Source organism: Apteryx mantelli, chromosome 28 (genome assembly GCF_036417845.1).
Source record: "Apteryx mantelli isolate bAptMan1 chromosome 28, bAptMan1.hap1, whole genome shotgun sequence".
Taxonomy (NCBI): Eukaryota; Metazoa; Chordata; class Aves; order Apterygiformes; family Apterygidae; genus Apteryx; species Apteryx mantelli.
Window position 1 is genome coordinate 6461252 of NC_090005.1, and position 18380 is coordinate 6479631.

Sequence of the window (18380 nt, forward strand, 5' to 3'; positions counted from 1 at the left end):
AAGTTTAATAATTGTTGCGTTCCATGATGATTTCTTGGTTCATTCACAGGTCTCTGGATGACTTCCGTGTGTTAGTTAATCCCATGGCCACTTGTTGTGTGCAATTACAGATGTGTGAGTGCACCCACCCGGAAGTTGTAGGCTACTGTGAGAATGAATGCAGAAGCACTGTGGGGTGTTAAATGGAGGCGAGGCCAGTTGTGTCAGCTCACTACCAGTTGCACAGTGGGCCATACGGTTCTCTGTCTTTGTACATAGTGAATAATAGTGTGCTTGCTCCTAACGCCAGGCAAGCAAGGTGGGGTTCATCTGACTAACTGTGAGTGTCTGTGTAGGCTTCTGTAGCTGAGCTATGTGTGCTCTATTTATAGTCAGTGGAGAGCCAGTCAATACTCAAAGGGGTTGGAGTTCAGTGATGATTTGAAGTACCTCTCTAGGTTAGGTCAACTGAATTGCGCTATAATTCCCATGCTTGGATAGACCGGGTTGTCACTGATGAGAGAGAGATCTAGACAACTAGCTCAGAAATAGATGCCTACAAAGTTTCTGGGAGACTAAAATCGTAACTGCAGTGCTTGATTTGCACCCTACAATGTCAAGGTTATATCCCTCCTAAGAAAATGTTCTTGCTTGTATGGCTGAGAAGGGGCTGTTAGATATTTCTCTTTTGTGAAGCCGGGTAAATCTTCAGCTTGCTCAGCTCCATAGGTGAAAATTCTTTGCTTGCAAACCACAGTGTGATAGAGAAAACCTAGACCTGTCATGTTCACTGACACAAACTTTCCTCCACATCAGTGGAGACCAACTTTCTTTGCACAGAAACTTGCACACCTGATCAGCTAATTTAGCTGGTAAAGATACCTCTGCTAAAGAGCCATGCTTTTTGTGGGAAACTGATAATAGTGCAGTGAGGTGAATACTGTCATGTCTACACTGCTGTGGAGAACTGTGGCATTATATCAACTTAATAACTTAGTGTATTGATTAACAGACGTCACTAGCTGGCTTGGTTTGTTCAAGGACCCAGCTGGGCAGGGAAGCTGGTGGAGAGTCACTACACCAGTGGTGGGGTGCCAGCAGCTGTATGTTTTTTGTAGACATGGCTTACAGATTGCTCCTATACATCCCTCCCTAACCGGCCTTGCTTGCTTGACTCCCACACTCACCTTGTAGAACAACATAGCCCAGTTTGCCTGACTGGGGAGGAGGAACTGGAACCAACTGGCTCATCTGTTTGTCCATGCTGAACTAGCTGTGGCCTTGCACAGCAAGGAATGGATTTGGGGGGGTGCCTCTAAATGTTAATATTGGGGCTGAGATGTGCCCAACGATAAAGGTTCTTGGAGGTTTCCATTTATCTGTCTTGCTGGTTTTGGTATGTTGGGGGGTTTCTCTGATTCTTCCCTGTTCTATCAGCTAATGGCAATCCTGATTAGTGTTGTGCGAATACATAACTTTTCCCAGTTTGCATGAAAGCAAAATAATTTCTCTGTTTTCAAGAATTCTAAAAATATTAAGGGAATTTAAGATTTTTGAGATCTGTGACACTTTAACTGAAATGCGTATAAGCACACCTAAGTGCACTACCATGGCATTTGGCAATAAGTTTTGGCTGACCCCCATCTTTTCAGAAAAAAAATGTTTTCTCATAAAAGTTGTGCTTGCTCTAGAAAGATGTTCTCTGATAGATAGTGTTTCCCTATTGGTCTTTCCTAGATATAGCTAGTGGCATAGTACCAGGATATGCATAAAGCTGAAGGGATGTGGCTAATATTTTTGGGAGTAAGTACAGTACCGTGACATAGAGTGACCTGCAGTACGATTAAATTACCATTTACCATTTAAAAATGCAGGTTAATAAATGCATCTATGTGACTGCGAGAACACTGCAAAAGAAACAAAACTGGAGGTGTATAAACACATCCTTTTCAGGGAGTCAAAAAAGCTTCCTGCCCAAGGTGCATTGCTGGTGACAACACACGTGCATTTCTTCTTTCTCCCCACAATGTTAGTCGTCTATTTTGCCTTGGCCTGTGGTGGAGATGGGATACTAGATCTAATCAATCTGTACTGACTCATCTTCTGAGCTGGAAAAGTATCCCGGCCAGCAGCTCTCCAAATATCTTTTATCTTTCCCTCTGATTTTCTTTTATGACTGCCATTTTCCCTGACTCCCTGCTTTCTGTCTGCTTTCTTTCAGCTTGACTGGGAAAGAAGCTCTGACCCACTTCCCATCTCTGGGGTCCTCGACAAACTCTGCCCAAGGGAAAGTTCATGTGAAACAGTGTGACCTGCTGAAGCTGTCCCGCAAGCAGAAGAGACTTTGCCGGAGAGAGCCCGGCTTGGCGGAAACATTGCGGGATGCCATACGGCTTGGGATCATGGAGTGCCAGTATCAGTTTCGCAGTGAGCGCTGGAACTGCAGCCTGGAAGGACGGACTAGTCTGCTGAAGCGAGGTACAAGGTAGTCTTTTGTTTGTGGTATCAAATCTCACTTGCTGCTGTAGTTCCTGATATGATATCTCACAGGCAGCTAGGACATGGGGCAGTAACTGGGGAGTGTAGAGATCATCTGTCCCTCCTAGGAATGGGAGCTGGGAATAGTAGTGTGATATGGGCTCTTTCACTGCAGAATAAAAAAGTGCCTTATCCTCATTTTTGCTGCATGGTTTGTCACTGATTGAAAAGCAGAAGGAAGTTCACGCCTTTGGCTTGTGGATTTTTGTCTGAGAGCAGAGTTTCCTAAGCTGACCATCTTTCTTGGCTGGCAATCAGGGATGATGCTGTGGAAAGTAAGGGTTAGTGCCCTATTTCAACGGACATTTTAGGAAAAGACTTTTTCCAGCTCTTTGGATATCTTCAGATGTAAATCTCTGTTGTTCTCAGATACAGAATTTAATCCTAATTTACTGTTTAAAAAACCTGTTTATCAGCTATAAGGCATTTCAGTGCATGTTTACAACATCTTGTAAGACTCTTTCACAAACAATTGGAGTTCCCACAGAAGTTCAGTTGTAGTGGACAAAATAGTCACTGGCCTTTTGTTTCACAGAGTGCTTTACAAGAAGAAAATGTCCTTTAAATTCTGTATTTGAGGCAGGTGGGAGAATAATAAATTCCTTAAGTTAAAAGAAGTTGAAAAAAATAGAATGAAGATAGACCCTGAGACTAATTTCTTGATACAAATTCCAGAGCATGCACATATACTCTGCTGAATCTGTCTTCATCCAAGTGTGTGACCAGCCTTTTATCATTTCAGTCTTTCAATAATGTTTAGTTACCTAAAAAGTTAATGTCTTTTAAAAGAAAGAAGCTGAATGAGCCAATATTTGTTTGAGGAAATTAAAATGTTAATTTTTTAGCATTGGAACTGAAACATTTTAACATTTCAATTAGGAAGTATCAAATGTTATTAAATTAAATATTGAATTAATATTTTAGAAAACATCATATATCAGATCTCTCTATAAAAATAGATATGTATACCTATATATACAGATCAGATTACTTCATTTTAAGACTGTTGTGAATTTTCTAGCAAACTATGGAAAAAATTATTTGTGATCATTTTGAGTGACTTTCTGACATCTCTACCTTCAAAGAACTTGAAAATGACAATTGAGTAATCCTCATCTTCAAAATAGCTGGAAAACATTTAATTATCTCATTGTGGCATGCCTCAACATTTCCATGGGCTCCAGATTGACGAAATAAAATATCACCTGTAATTCAAAACCTGTTTTGGCAGATGAGGAAAAGTGTTTGAAAACTTTTATTACACAATCTTCAAGATCAAATGATGATTTAATATAGCTAAATATGCTATACACATCTCCTGTATGAGAGGACAATTGGCTGGAAGCAATTATTAGTTCTCATTTTTCTTTAACTTGCAAATAGGTTAATTTCTTTCACAAAGAACATTCACATTTTCAGCTGCTACTTTTGATCTATTTCTCACATACTCCTGATGCAGTTTTGTTGCTGACTTGGAAATTGTCAGTGAGACAATGGACTGTTCTCTTTCACCCAAATAGTGCTGAAGAGTTCTAGAAATGATTAAACCCTTTGATATTGCTATGGTTGTAGAGAAACTGTAGAGAAAAATGTACACTTTTCAACACAGTCTTTTAATGGTTTTGTCAGTGTAAGAGCGGAAAAAAGATCACATCCCAGTAAGATGTTTCATTTTTGTAATTGATGAAAAGCTGCACTTAATTTGTAGTCACAACTAAAAAAACCTCTGTGGCTAGCCTGGGATCACAGATGCTTTTCCTGCTTCTACAGACGTCACCTTCTCATTTTGTGTATTTACATAATTTTAGTAACAAAAGAAATGCCAAGGGCTTTCCGGTTTTTGAAATGCCAGATTTAATTTCACAGTCTGCTCCATTTGTTGTTTTACATCGACACTCCTCTGGACACAACTGGGAAACTCCTTTTGCATAACCTACAATCTTTTCATGACTATTGCAGTCACTTATGGTGGTTATTGCTCTTCCCTGATCCATGCAAAAATCTCTGTGCATTCCTTCTCCACCTCTCCTTTAAAAATCCATAAAAGTAGATTTAAAATGATTCTGGAAAGACGTTTCAGGCCATCTTTTTGCATTGTGACAGTTGATGTCTTTTTCATATAAAGCTTGTAAAGCAGTGATCTTTTGGTTTTCAAGGTGTGGCATAAATGCAGTCAGCTGCTGGAGTAAGCCATATTTCATCTCAAACAATGTGGTGATTTGGGAAAAATAAACACCTATAGCAAAGATAGCGCAGATCCAGCCACTCAGAAAAATCCTTCTTGAGAAATGAGCATGCCACAGTCCTTTCCTCCATCCTTCCATTTCTTTGCTTCACATTGGTCAGATTCCTTGATCTTCAAGCAGTGGTTTCATTGATTCTGTGAGAAACATGGGAGTGGAACAGCACAGGAGCAATTGCTCAGAGACGCTGTGGAATCTCTATCCTTGGAGGTTTTCAGAACTGAGTTGGACCAAGCCCTGAACAACTTGACCTAGCTTTGGAGATAGCCCTGCTTTGAGCAGGAGGTTGGACTAGAGACCTCCAGAAGTCCTTTCAACCTAAATCTTTCTACAATTCTATAACTTTCTGGTCTACTTTTTTGCAGAAAGAAGCCTCTTCCTATTGTTCTGAAATACTCCCACTTATCTTTATTGTAACCTTGAAAAATCTTTGGCTTTGACCGTCTTTCCTTTGGCAGAATTGCCATATGGCTAAACTCCTCCTATTATAGTTTTCTTTGTGGTCTAGAGCACACCACGCCACAGAACAGTGTCTTGCCATCACAGAAAAAGTCCTTCTGTATTTATAGGCTGCTGAGCTACAGGAATAATTCCAGAGGAGAAGTCCTACGAGGAGGAGCTGGCTTGCTTCAGCATCTTGAATTCAACTCTGCACCGGACGTTTACAATCAAACCTACAAAGCAAGATGCCCAGCAAAAACGTCTGTATTCGGATGTTTCCCTATTTGCTAAGTGTTTAAGCTTTCAGGATGGTCACTAGCAGCCTAGTCAGTGGTTCAGGAGAGTGATTCAGCCCTAAGACAGACCCTGAAAGCCTAGAGATCAGAATTGCCCTTCAGGCTCCACTGACTATGATGACAAGAGCTGCATTGACATAGCGTGAGGGTAGATGCCTGCACACATGCAGAAACCTCCATTTAGATCTTCTCGAGAACATGTTAGTTGGAGCTGAATCTCACTCATTTGTGCTGTGATCTACTGAAAATGCAACTTAAATAGATGCTCTGTTGTTCATTATTACACTGCAAGGGCTTAAGGGCCACTCAGCTTTCTCTTCACACATGTGACTTGTGAATTAAACAATTAAACAAGGATCAGACCCTTATTACAAAGTAGAGGGAATCATCTTAGACTTTTCAGACAAGCATTTGGCATTCTGGTGATACTGAACCTTTGCCTTTAAAGGAGGTAGGAGAGGCTGAAGAAGGGGCAGATTTGAAAGTATGCTCGTTATCTTCAGTTGCTACTGTCTGCAATGGCCTGACCACAAGCAATGGTCTCTGATTTCAAGAGGATTGAAATCTGGCCAGCACTGACATGAAGTACCACAGAAGAAACCAAACCACCACTGCTCAGAAATAGCAGGAGTAGTGTGGTATTCCACAAAGTCAGATTTAGCTGGGTATGTGGAGCTGACTGGTGCTGTTAGCTTTATATGGTATGGTAAAGTGTTTCTAAAATGCTCTCTCCTCTTCTGGTGTCAATAAGTCAAATAAGATATTAGGAATCTGGTAAGCATTTGGAGATTAGCTACTGGAATGATTTGTCAGACTTAGGATCTCAAATTTATCTTACCCTTCGTTAGCTCCTTCTTGTGGGTTAGCCAGTGTTTGAAAATATGTGAGCATCATGTTGCTATCAGTAATCAGTACTGACTCTGTCCCATAACTTTTCCATAACTTTAGATGGTACTCTTCCAGTACCCTGAGATTTGTTACAGAGCACCATCAACCAGACTGCTTACTTGCAGTTTCTTGTCCTGATGGTTTCAACGACTAGACTAGTGGAGTAGGAAGCAGTTTGCCGACTGAACTCCTTGACTCCCTCCACATTGTTATTGACTCTCTCATTCACGTCCATACTGTTGCTAGTTCTTTCATCTAAAATTTAGGAATTCCAGCAAGTTCATATGAAGAATATCCTGAGGTTGCTCATGTGGCCTCTCCATTGTGTTCATGATCAATCAATTTTTCCTTCTTACTGATAATTATCAGAGGAGCTCTTTGTCCTGCTCTCTGGTCAGATTTATGGTGACCTCACCAGGATCTCAGCAGTAGCAGTCTGATCTATAAAGAGAGCTGGATGGGAATTCTTTGAGGGAATAGAGTCATGGAAAGATTAGAGGTTGGACTGGATGGTCTGGAGGTCCCTTCCAATGTCTGCTCAAAGCAGGCTGAACTGCAAGACTTGATCAGATCTCTATGGTTGTCTCATTCTTTCATTGTTTTGGGAAACAGATTTGTTTCCTTCCAGTGTGGCAGGAAATGCACAAATGCTCCGTTTTTCATAAACCAGATTTTTTTTTTTGTCTTTTTTTTTTTTTTGGCCAATCTTATCAAGTCCTGCACTCTGAGCTATTGATCACGGTCACTGGTCTTTCTCTTTCTTGCTCTAATTCCTAAATAGTGGTCTTGGTTTGCAGTTTTCCATTAATGGTTTTAATTTCTGCAGATAAACCGTGGAGGAAATGTTAAGATCTTCCACTGCATTAAATTGGAGAGGAGGTAAATAATAAAAACAAAATATTTTTTGGTTTGGGTCAGGTCTGTGTCAGTTCTTGTTCTAGAACTTCTGTGGAGCTCATGGGAGTCATATTGGGGAATATCATATGTCCATTCCTATCTGAGCCCATGTCTTTGAACTGAATTTTTTTTCAGACACTGTACTTTCTGTCCTGGTTGAAATGTCATGGTGTGTCATGGTCACGTACATCAGGGCAAATATAGCCCAGCTGGGAAGCCTGCCTTAAAAAGGAGAATAGATTCAGAAAGCATCACCATCATCATTGGGAGTACATACTTTTGAGAGAAGCCACAAAGTCCACTTATATAAAAGAGAATTCTTCTCCTTGCCCAGGATGTTCTTTAACATGTAACCTTTCCCAATCAAAGTACATTTGATCTTTCCATAGGAAATGCTACTATGTTGACACAGTCCCAATTAAAAACATTTTGAGATAATGGGTCAGGGGTTTTAATATTTTTTCATTCTCTAGTAAATATTTCATGATTTTAATCTGCAACATGGTTTCACTGACTGCCTTTATCTGAACATATCAGCTGTGTGGTGAGGATGGTGGCAAATGGAGTTCCATGACTCTGTCACTTTCTGTAGTTTGATATTTTTCCAGGACTGTTTGGCTGTTGGCACCCATCCCTTGATTCCTGAGTGGTCTCCTATCTCAGTACTGAATCAGCCACAGCCACCAGGTGAGACTAGGGTGTTAATACACAAGTTACTTCAAACCTGAAATTTGGTTTCACTGCTAGGAATGGCGTGCAGGTAAAGGAAGAGTTTTGTCTCTTTTTGTTTCTAAGTATTGTGCTTGATTTTAGTTTATGGCCAGAGTGAGGAGAGCTAGTGAGGCAGATGAAAACCACATTTTGCCTTTCCTGCTCCTACCGTCTTCTAATCCTTCTCCTGTGCAGGTTTTAAGGAAACTGCTTTCCTCTATGCAGTGTCCTCTGCAGCTCTCACACACTCCTTAGCCAGAGCATGTAGTGCTGGGCGCATGGAGCGCTGCACTTGTGATGACTCCCCAGACCTGGAGAACCGCAAGGCTTGGCAATGGGGTGTTTGTGGAGACAACCTCAAATATAGCACCAAGTTCCTGAAAAAATTCTTGGGTCAAAAGAGGATTGGAAAAGACCTGCGGGCCAAGGTGGACATCCACAACACCAATGTTGGCATCAAGGTGAGGAGCCATGGCAGCATGCCCAAAAAGAAATTAAGGCTCAGTGCAAGTTTCCCAACCCATCCTCAGCTTAGGCTGTCCATGAGAGGGTTATTCACTGCCCTTACTCAATAACCAGACCTGTTTACCTGTGTGTTCTGGGCCTTATGGTACCGAGAGCTCCCTGGAAAGTCTCCTGAACTCTGGTATGAGGATTTGCATATTTGGAGTAGAAGAGTAACAGCCCACATCCTCTGCTGATGTCAGAGGCTGAGTGACAACAATATGCAGCACAGTAACAGCTGTAAAACTCACTGGCTAAAATACTCCATGGGTTATGCCATAGCCACAGGGAGTTTTGAGTACAGCTAGAGCTTCAAAGCTGGTTCAAACTGTGAAACAGATTGAGGGTTGACACTCTTGACTTCACTTCTGGGTCTGCTGGTGATTTGTTGTGTTCTCTGGTACTAGTCATGTCAAAAGCTTGGTCAGGAAGACCATTAGAACAAGCAATTTGGCCTGTATGTTATGATGATTGACTTATCATTGTTTTCCATTTACTGAACCTAATTTCTTGTGATTAAAGCACTGTCTTGATTTGAAGACATTAAGAAAGGGAATGCACCACGCTGGAGATGCGTGGTTTCATGGTTAACTATTCCTGCTGTTCCAAATATGTGCTTAGTAAGAATTTGGCTGGCCTCAATGTTCAGCCATTTGTCCATGTTTGGGCTTTCTGCTCTCCAGTGAACTCTGTAGCTGCTCCTGTGTGTTTTTTAATTTTGCTCAGGAAAATAGGAATAATGCTAATAAAACTGAAGTAATTCTGGGCTGCTTGGAATCTGAGATGTTAGCTGTACCCAGAACTATCTCACAGTCCTGGCAGGTAATGATTACCACTTCTCTTCCTCCCCAGGCTGTGAAGAACGGTCTCAAAACTACGTGCAAGTGCCATGGTGTCTCTGGCTCATGTGCTGTCAGGACGTGTTGGAAGCAGCTTTCGCCATTTCATGAGGTGGGCCGACTGCTGAAGCTGCGCTATGATGATGCCGTCAAGGTCTTCAGCACCAGCAATGATGCAGTGGGACACTCGGAGCTGGCTGGTCCCCACAGACACAGCCATTCCCCTAAACATCCCGCTTCACCCCGTTCCACTGACCTGGTGTATGTGGAAGACTCCCCCAGTTTCTGCCGGCCCAGCAAATACTCCCTGGGAACTGCTGGGAGGACCTGCTCTCGGGAGGGCAACTGTGACAGCATGTGCTGTGGACGAGGTTATAACACCCAGAGCCGGCTAGTTACCTTTTCTTGCCACTGCCAGGTGCAGTGGTGTTGCTATGTTGAATGCCAACAGTGCATGCAGGAAGAGGTGGTCTACAGCTGCAAGCAGTAGCTAGTGGTTCAGGACAAGTCATAGAGTAAAATAAAGCAGTAAGGAGAGAGGGACATGATTCTCTGCTGTGGGGTAAAGGCAAAGGCAAGAACCACAGTGTCCAATGCTCCTATTATCTCAATGTTGAGACCCCCTGACCTGGGGAGAGCCCCTGTACGAGGGGTGAAAACCAGGAGTTTTGTCAGGTAATAGATCAGGAAGAAGGGAGAGGGAATAGGGGTAATGTGGGGACAGCAGAAACACTGAAGTAGTCAAAATGTCTCTTGAGTTGAACCTTATACTCTCATCTGCAGGAATATCCCTCTCCCCCATCCCTCACTTGCACTTATGTAAATGTCTTGGGGTGGTAACACTAAACTACTGAGGGCTTGGGCCCTGGTCCTGGAGAGAAGAGGAAAAAAAAGGGACTGGGGAGACAACCAACTGGACTGGATCCTGATGTAGCAGGGACAGGCATGTTCCTGCACCAAGGCAAAATGACTCTGGCAGTAGGGGATTTTAAGCGTTGTTCTCTGGGAGATGGTTGAATCCTCTCTGCTCTGAACTCAAAGACACACTATTGAGTAGCTTCATTTTGATGCAAGATTTGTGTCTCAGAAATATTGCTTGAAAAACAAGTGGAGCTCTTGTCTTGTCATCTCCCAGATCTAAACTTTGGGCGTTAGACTCCAAGTGCATTCTAAACATGTTTTAACATTGCTATCCACAAGAAACCTGGAATTCTCTCAGTTACACTGGGTTGATCACAGGTAACTCAGCTGAAGTCTGTGAGCCCTTTGCAGTGTACTGCGTTGCAGGGGAGCTATTTTATGGTGGTGGATCCAGGGTGATGCTAATTATCCATGTTTTTCCTCCCAATCAAAATTTTAATTGCCTTTTCTCTTATGTGTACTAGTCAGTGCCCTGGCGCCCAATGTGCATTGCATCACATTGTCCTGCCCAGTACTAACGTTAGGAAAAAATTTTGAAAGGGATTTAGGAACCACAGAAACTGGGCTGTCTAAAAAATTTGCAAGTTGTGAGTGACAATCTCTGTGCTGGCAAGTTAGATATATCTAGACAATGCAGACATCTGTCATGAGAGAAGGGGACCTGGGGGAAAGAGCACAGCTGACTGCAGAGTTGTGATCCCCTACCTTTGAGCCATATTTTTGTAGTTACCTGTAGCTTGAGCACAGCAGAAAGAGCCTGTTCTGTTTCTTTGGCTAGGTCCTAAAGAGCAGTCTTAGGAGCGTCTGTGAGGCAGTCCCTGACCTGGCCACCATGTATGCACAGAGGTGTGTGACACAACCTGTCTGGGTGTTGAGATGTATTACGCTGCTTGGCAGTGTATTTGTCTGCTCCAGGGCACTTTCTGGTTAAACCTGCAGCAGCAGTTAGAGGTTCCCTGTTTGTACTGTGAGGGCAGCTTCGGTGAGCCCCTGTGAAAACAAGGCTACTGTATTTTCTCAGTCTTGGTAATGGCTATAAACCAGCAAGCAGAATGCTGATGTGTGTGGATTGGCTAGTGCTAGAATGGATATTTAAATCCTCAACCTCAGATCAAAATTCATTGGCAATATAATGGATAAAGACATGGCTTTATGTTCTTTGAATGGGCTGTGGCATGATCGGAATTAGGCAGTGTTTCAATGTGATTGAGTTCTCCTAACAAGCAGTGAGATCTTGTCTATGCGCTCCAGCTCTTCTGTGTGGATGTCCTGAAGTGAGGCAGCTCATATGTACATTTCCATATGCTTTTAGCACTTACTTTGCAATGATGTTCTCACACTCTCTTTATCTTGACCTTGTTGTCCATTTGCTCTTCACAACTAGTTTTGATGTCTGCTTCGTAAAAGGGTGGCAGAGAACTGGCTCAGAGCACAGCTAGCCATTAACTGGCTGTTCAGAAGCCACTAACACCTTCCCTTTGGCTATCTACAGGTGTCTTAATGGGCTTAGTCCTTTTTATCCCTTGTTCTGGCTCAAGTTGACTTGAACTGAATTAAAGTGTTTATGACAGATATATTCGTGCAAATTGGGTTAATTGGCCTTACTTTTTTTTACTTCCTAAATGCTCCAGAAATTAATATTGAGCAGACCATTATTTACATGTTGCTTTTAATCTTCTCAGAACTGAAATCTTCCCACGAGCCTCAGTGTTGAACACAATGTAAAAGCATCCCAAAGAATTAAAATTGTTAAGAACTGCCATCATAGGAAGGGACAAAGGAAGTAGCTCTGCTCTGCACTGTCGATCCCAAGCTGCCTGCCTGACCTCCTGGGTTTTTGAACATCTGAGAGGGTATTTGAAGATCCCATGCCATTGCATAGAACATTCTCATTTAAACAGGGAATGGGACTTGGTGGGTGAGAGGGGAAGCACAGCTGGATCCCATTCTTTGGGAAGCAAGTGAGAAAGACACCTTTCTACCCTTGTCAAAACTGCACTTCTAGGTCTTCCGCTGGCTGGTAATTTCTGGGCCTGCACAATCCTTTCTATATACCCAGATTCCATAATTTGAGGGCAACTAGGGTACTCTTATCTGGATGAAAGTGTTCTTGATGGGCTCGTTCCTTTTTAATTCCCTCTTTGGGCTAATTTTGATAAAGTGAATTAAGGGAGACACATTACTGCTGACTGGGATTCAAGCATTTTGCAGATCACACAACAGGGCTTGCATAATGTCACTGCAGGCAAGAGCTTGGGACAGAACATCAATTTTCATTTACTTAGTAAGTTCTGTCTCCAACTTTGCCACAAAGTTGTTTGGAAAAGGAAAATCATGGCTCTAATCTCCTAGTAAAGTTACTTTGGTCAGTGTCATTTGCTGACAGCTGGATCCCAATGGGGGGTTATTGCCACAGGAAATTCCACTTGAACACAAGAAAACACTTCTTTACTGTGAGGGTGGTTGAACACTGGAACAGATTGCCCAGAGAGGCTGTGGGGTCTCCATCCCTGGAGATATTCAGAACCCAACTGGACAAGATCCTGGGCAACCTGCTCTAGCTGACCCTGCTTGAGCAGAGTGGGCTGGACCAGCTGATCTCTAGAAGTGTTTTCCAACTCCAGCTAATCTGTGAGTCTGTGGTTATGGACCTGCTATCTCACTTCTTAAAGGAGCAGGCTGTTTATGTCGCACAGAGTGTTAGGTCTTCTCTTAAGAGTTTTGTGCTCAGCAAGACCCAGTGGAGCAGCATTGTGTTTTTCTCTGGCATTAGGAAGTGTAAGGCTGCAAATGTGTCCCACAGCTGGGAGCAGGTCTAAGGACTCCTGATGCACTCCTGCCCTGCAAAGCTGGCTTGGACCTGCTGGAGAGAATCTACAAGCCATCCCACGCATAACTGAACATCTGCTTTCTCCCCTACCCAGTTACTCCAGTAACAGAGCGGAGGTTGGGGCTTGGCTGAGATGGCTCTTGGACTATGAGCTGGACAGGAGCCTGGCTGCTATTTGTAGGGCCGTTGGGGTACTCTCCAGTTACCTGCGGAGTGCTCTCATGGCCAGGTGAAGCTTTTTGTCTTGCTCAGACTCACTCTTCTGTATTCTTCTTGTAAAAAGGAGAGGAGAAAAACACACAAGAACAGATAGTTGGCAAATCTTCTCCAATGACTTTGTCCTGCTCTGTAGTGAGAGTGAAAGGAAATACATGTTACTAGCACTTTTCATTTTCCTGTGAAGAACTTTTCAAATTTGTAGACTGGTTCTCCCATCCCAAAAGCAAATCTGGCTTTCACACAGCTAAAAATGTTATTTTAATAAGGACCTTTATCTGGCTCCAAATGTTGCAATGCTCCGAGCAGGAGGTGAATGCATTTCAGAGGCATGTTAGATGTTTTGCACAACAGATTCAAAAACAAGACCAAAATGATGGTAAGATGATTATTTATGTAGAGAGGAATATGGTAGACAAATAGAACTTGCAGCTTTGGTTATTTGTGTCTTGTGAAGCCAAAACACTGATGTCAGCAAGAACTGAAGGACAGGTTTGTGGCACTGGTATCTCAAAGGGCACTAGACAACTGTATTTAGGCAGCTAGATCAAGCCTACTCAGTGTGGATATTTTGGACTGAGTTGGTCCTTTGGCTACCTTTCAGGCAAAGAAGACACATTTAAGGCAGGATTACATAGTGCCTTGCAGCACTTGAAAAGGTACTTGTTCTTTTGTGTGTATCATCTGGACATTCATGCTTTTGAGGTGGTGTCATCAAGTCCTGCATCACTCATGAAAATGCTGGCTCCTGCGAAATGTGCAAGGATTACCTCTAGCTGTGGAGGTTTTTAGCACTGATCTATGTTACTGGTTGAGCCATGACCTGCTGTAACTGGCCATGTCTATGCAATACCATGTTTTTGTCCAGTCTTGCTGCCAGCGACTGTAAGGTGGAACTGCCCTTTGTCTTCAGTGTTTGGCTAGCCCAGTGCCATGGGGATCTCATAACAATATTGTATATTAAAGTCAAAAAATAATGTACATAAAGTAGATTGGAACGTAAGGTTGTGCCTGGAAGTCCTGGCACCACAGAAGAAGTGTTGAATACATACAGGACAAAAAGACACTTCATAGGAAAATTTCTGATATAGCAAAAGGGACTGTTGCATCTGCAGCTTTTTGCACTGCATTGCTCAGCAGCTGCTTGAGGAAGGGCGAACATGGAGAAGATCTGTGGAGGGGAAGGTTCCTTCCCCAGGATTCTTGGGGTGAGTTTGGGCTTGGTGGAATATGGAGGTTTGGCATTTGGCTGAAGTACATTTTGGTTGTTAACGGAGCTGTTAAGCCAAGAAGTCTGGATAAGGAAGTCTAATCTCCTCTGGCTTTGCTCTGCAAGATCAAATGTAATTTCAGCTCCTCCCTTTCACAGCTGAAGGCCAAGGCTTTCTGCTCAATCCCTGTCAGCCAGAATAGACAGCCTCCTTCAGCCTGGAAACCAAGACAGTGAAAACTGATGGGAAAATAAATAATAAATACCTCTTGAAAATGCTTCATGGGAGGGTTGGGAAAAGGACTTGAGCTTGTGTTGAGTTTGAGGCAATGTTGCTATCATTCCTTCTGGCATCTCTGAATACTACAAGTTTTAGAAATAGTATTACAGATAAAGGAGAGATGGAGCTTGCTTGAGGCAGCAAGATTGTTTTTGCTTGTTTCTCATTCAGTTATCCAAGGCTGTTTTGTTGCCCAGACATGAAGCAAACTGGGCTGACATTTAGCAATATGTTTTTCTTCAACTATCAGCACTGGGAGCCTTTGTGTGACTAGGAAGCAAAACTTGGGTTTGGTCAGCATTCAGTATGCCCAGGCTTGAACTGTATTTTTTTCAAGAATCAAAATCAAGAAAAAACATCTTGAGCAAAGCTCTTCTGCCACCTCCTGGAGATCTGGGATGTGAGGACCTGGGCCTCCATTTGATCTATGCGCGAGCTTTTAACTATGCTGCACGCCTTATGATCTACTACAAATCCAAGGGATGTGCCACCTTTTGGTTATCGGTGCAAGAAGTAACTGAAGTGACTGGAATGATGGAAATTCGAGGGCATTGCACACAAGTCTTTGCATGGAAATTTTTTTGGCAGCAAAGGTGAAAGCCTATGTCCTGGTTATAAAACAATTCTTCCCCAAGTGCAAATGTGCTTCAGTGTGGCAACTGACAGAAAAGGTCTGAGATGCACATGCTTTTCTGTATAGTCTTTTGACTGAGGAAGAATCTATTTCTCTGTATCTTAGATCCCAGTAAACTAAGAACAGTGATAGCTCTAATACTTTTAGCTGGCAGGGATCCTCACTATACACAACGAGGGCTACTGTGCAGACACAGAATATTCCCTTTCTCAGTGTGCACTTCCTATTCCAGTTTATAGTGCCCCTCCTGTTGTGCTGTGGTGCTGCATTTGGTGGTACTTTGTCCAACACACTTATTGTAGGAGAGAAATAACATTCAGAAAGGTTTTAATGAGGATTACAAAGTTCTGGTGCGGATGGACCCCACCAACACCAAGGGAAGAGCTGCCCTTGCTTGAGCAGAAATCACGTATGTGGAGAATGCCAACAAATGATTAGACACCTGTAATTTCTTGAGGCTTAACCAGGGATCCATGTCTTGCTGTACTGTTGCTGTTAAGGAAGGGCAGTGCAATGTTGGGGTCAGGGGTGCTTTATTAGATCAATAGAAAGGGCCATACAAGCCAATGGACACTAATGAACAGGGTAAGGTAACAAACCCTATTCATGCAATGGCCATTTCTATGTCCTCAAACACTGGATATAAGCCTGGAAGGCCAATTTGAAAGAGTACAATGGGGTCACTTGAAAAAAAACAAAAAAAGGCTGTGCTTTAAGGGAAACAGAACATTTGTCTACCTCAAGATGTACAACTTTTGTGACAGGAAGTATGGATGTTATTTATATTTCTTATATATCTTCTAGAAAGAAAATGGTGCTGTGGGTTTTAAATTGCATTACAGTCCTGTTTGTACCTTCTCCTAAATTTTATATAATCCATAACTGATTTCCATTTGATTATAACAGACATATTTGTGTAGCTGGCTGTGTTGTCTGGTATTGCACTAGTGTCTACTCTGTTTGTGTTCTTGTCAGTCAATAAACACCAGTTGTTTTCTAAAAACGTACATTTCTGCTTTTCAAAGGAACATCACTGGGAATACCATTGAATAACTCTATTCTTCCACTGGCACACCAGCATTATTCCTGCTGTTCTCCTTTGTGCACAGCCTCCCCAGAAGATAACTTTAATAGGAGCCAAACTCTGCTCCAGAAATATCCATTTCTGCCCACCCAACAGTAAGGGATGCCCAGGCTGGCTGAGCTCAGATGGGCATGTTTGTGGTCAAGAGATGTGATACGAGTGAGCTGAATGTCATCAAAAGCATTTCAGAGGCTTATTTCTTGCAGCAGGAAAACAGACTTGAGGACTTCATGTGCCTCATTGCTCAGTTCTGCCCTGATGCTGCTGGTGCTCCTCTGTCAGCTGTTTGGATGGAACTGTGTGTGGAACTGGGAAACTGGGTGGATCTCACTGGTGCAAAATGTGGTCAGTCTGAAAGACTGTAGGTGTCCTGTGCTCCCCAGACTCTTTCCTTGGGTAGACAAGGGGGGCCTTTCTGAGGGAAGCCCATGGGCAGTAGAGGAATGTCAGGTCAGCCTTTGCAGGCAAGCATGATGCACAGAGCTGCTGTTGGACACTGCTTTGCACTGCAGTGATTATACCAGACTAGGGCCTCTTCTTGCCCTTCAGTTTGGGCAGATGGGAGCTGCTGTCTCCAATAGTCCTGACCAATGGCTGAGAGGGGGTTTATGAGGTGATCCCAAATAGCTCCCCCCAGACCTTGGTCTGGCACCAGGCCACCATGGCATGGGGGCACCTCATCCCATTGTGTTGCTCAACAGTGACCACAGAAGGCCTTAGCCATGGCTTGTGTCTGATGCACACGCCAAGCTAAGCTGTACAGGAAGTGTGGTCAGCTGTTGTGACCAAGGCTCAACACAGTCCACAGCCAATGTGTGCAACTGCCCAGGCCCCAGCGCGGCCCAGAACTGCCAATTGTGGGCTACAGCAGAGCTACCTCACACTGTGGTTTGCATTTGGTTATTGACCATTACCAGTAACACATGGATTTTGTTGCCCCATCCCTCCTCCCTGCTGCTAGCTCTCTCTTCAGCTCCTCCACACAACGTCTGGGCTTCAATACTGGCCTGTTAAAAAGGAGCACAGTTGTTGCCCAGCTCCAAAGCTCCACAAAGAGCTGTCCTGCTCCTCAGCAGGTACTGAGCCGAATATGCCAGTTCGGAGTAGCTGGGTCCCCCTAAGTTAAAGTATGCCAGTGCCTTGGGGAGGGTAAATAATGCAAGACATTCAAGGGCCCTTTCCCAACCCTCTGCCTTAACCTACTTATCTGGCAGTCCCTGGTGTCTCCTGAGGTCTGCCACAGGCGTAGCTTGTCTGTGTACCAGAATGGCTTCCACTTGTAGCATAGTCCATGCAAAATCTGTTTCTCAGGAAGGATAAAGCAAGTGATAACTCTCTGTGGACAAGGTTGGTGGCATTTTCTTGCGAACTGACTGAGATAAGGGGAGCAGATCTGACACTAGCTTAGTGCTAGGATTATTTGTCTGTCATAAGCACCAGCATGCAGCAGGGCTTGGGCCAGCTTGGTTTCCCCACCAATAGCCCAATCAAAACAGCACTACTGAAATGGGGTAACCACCATCCCTGGAAGTTTACGGAGAGCCACACAGCTGTCATATAGCAGCCTCTTTGGCTTCTTCCTAGAAAAGTAAGATATGGCTTCTTGGGGAGACGCTTGTCTTGGCCTTTCTTGTGGCTTCATGGGGACACTTGTGCTGCATCCCCATTTATCCCCAGCTAACACTTCCCATTACCCAGTGAGGCAGTGATACCTACTTAACCTTCTCAGCAGATGAAGAGTGCTGACCTGGAGATCTTCTGGACAGTCTGTGCCACGATGTGGTATGAGCTCCTTCCTAGCTTTGCTCTGCTATCATATGAAGCAGGAGAGGCTACCACACTCTCCTTGGATGCTCGGCAGCATGGCAC

General features: G+C 43.5%; 1 protein-coding gene across 1 annotated transcript; it reads left to right on the forward strand.

Moving 5' to 3' along the window:
• Positions 1 to 2207: 2207 nt before the first annotated feature.
• On the forward strand, positions 2208 to 9826 carry LOC106496688 (protein Wnt-9b). The gene is made up of 3 exons (XM_013957424.2): positions 2208 to 2457; positions 8189 to 8454; positions 9350 to 9826. Exons 1-3 carry the CDS (start codon positions 2382 to 2384, stop codon positions 9824 to 9826), a joined length of 819 nt encoding a protein of 272 aa, XP_013812878.2. The 5' UTR covers positions 2208 to 2381.
• Positions 9827 to 18380: the final 8554 nt, after the last annotated feature.

Excerpts from the sequence above, each read along its gene's own strand:
- LOC106496688 (XM_013957424.2), top strand. The coding sequence starts at position 2,382 with ATGGAGTGCCAGTATCAGTTTCGCAGTGAGCGCTGGAACTGCAGCCTG. Across the intron at positions 2,458-8,188 it reads GACTAGTCTGCTGAAGCGAG|GTTTTAAGGAAACTGCTTTC; the intron begins GTACAAGGTAGT and ends TCTCCTGTGCAG. Across the intron at positions 8,455-9,349 it reads ACACCAATGTTGGCATCAAG|GCTGTGAAGAACGGTCTCAA; the intron begins GTGAGGAGCCAT and ends CTTCCTCCCCAG.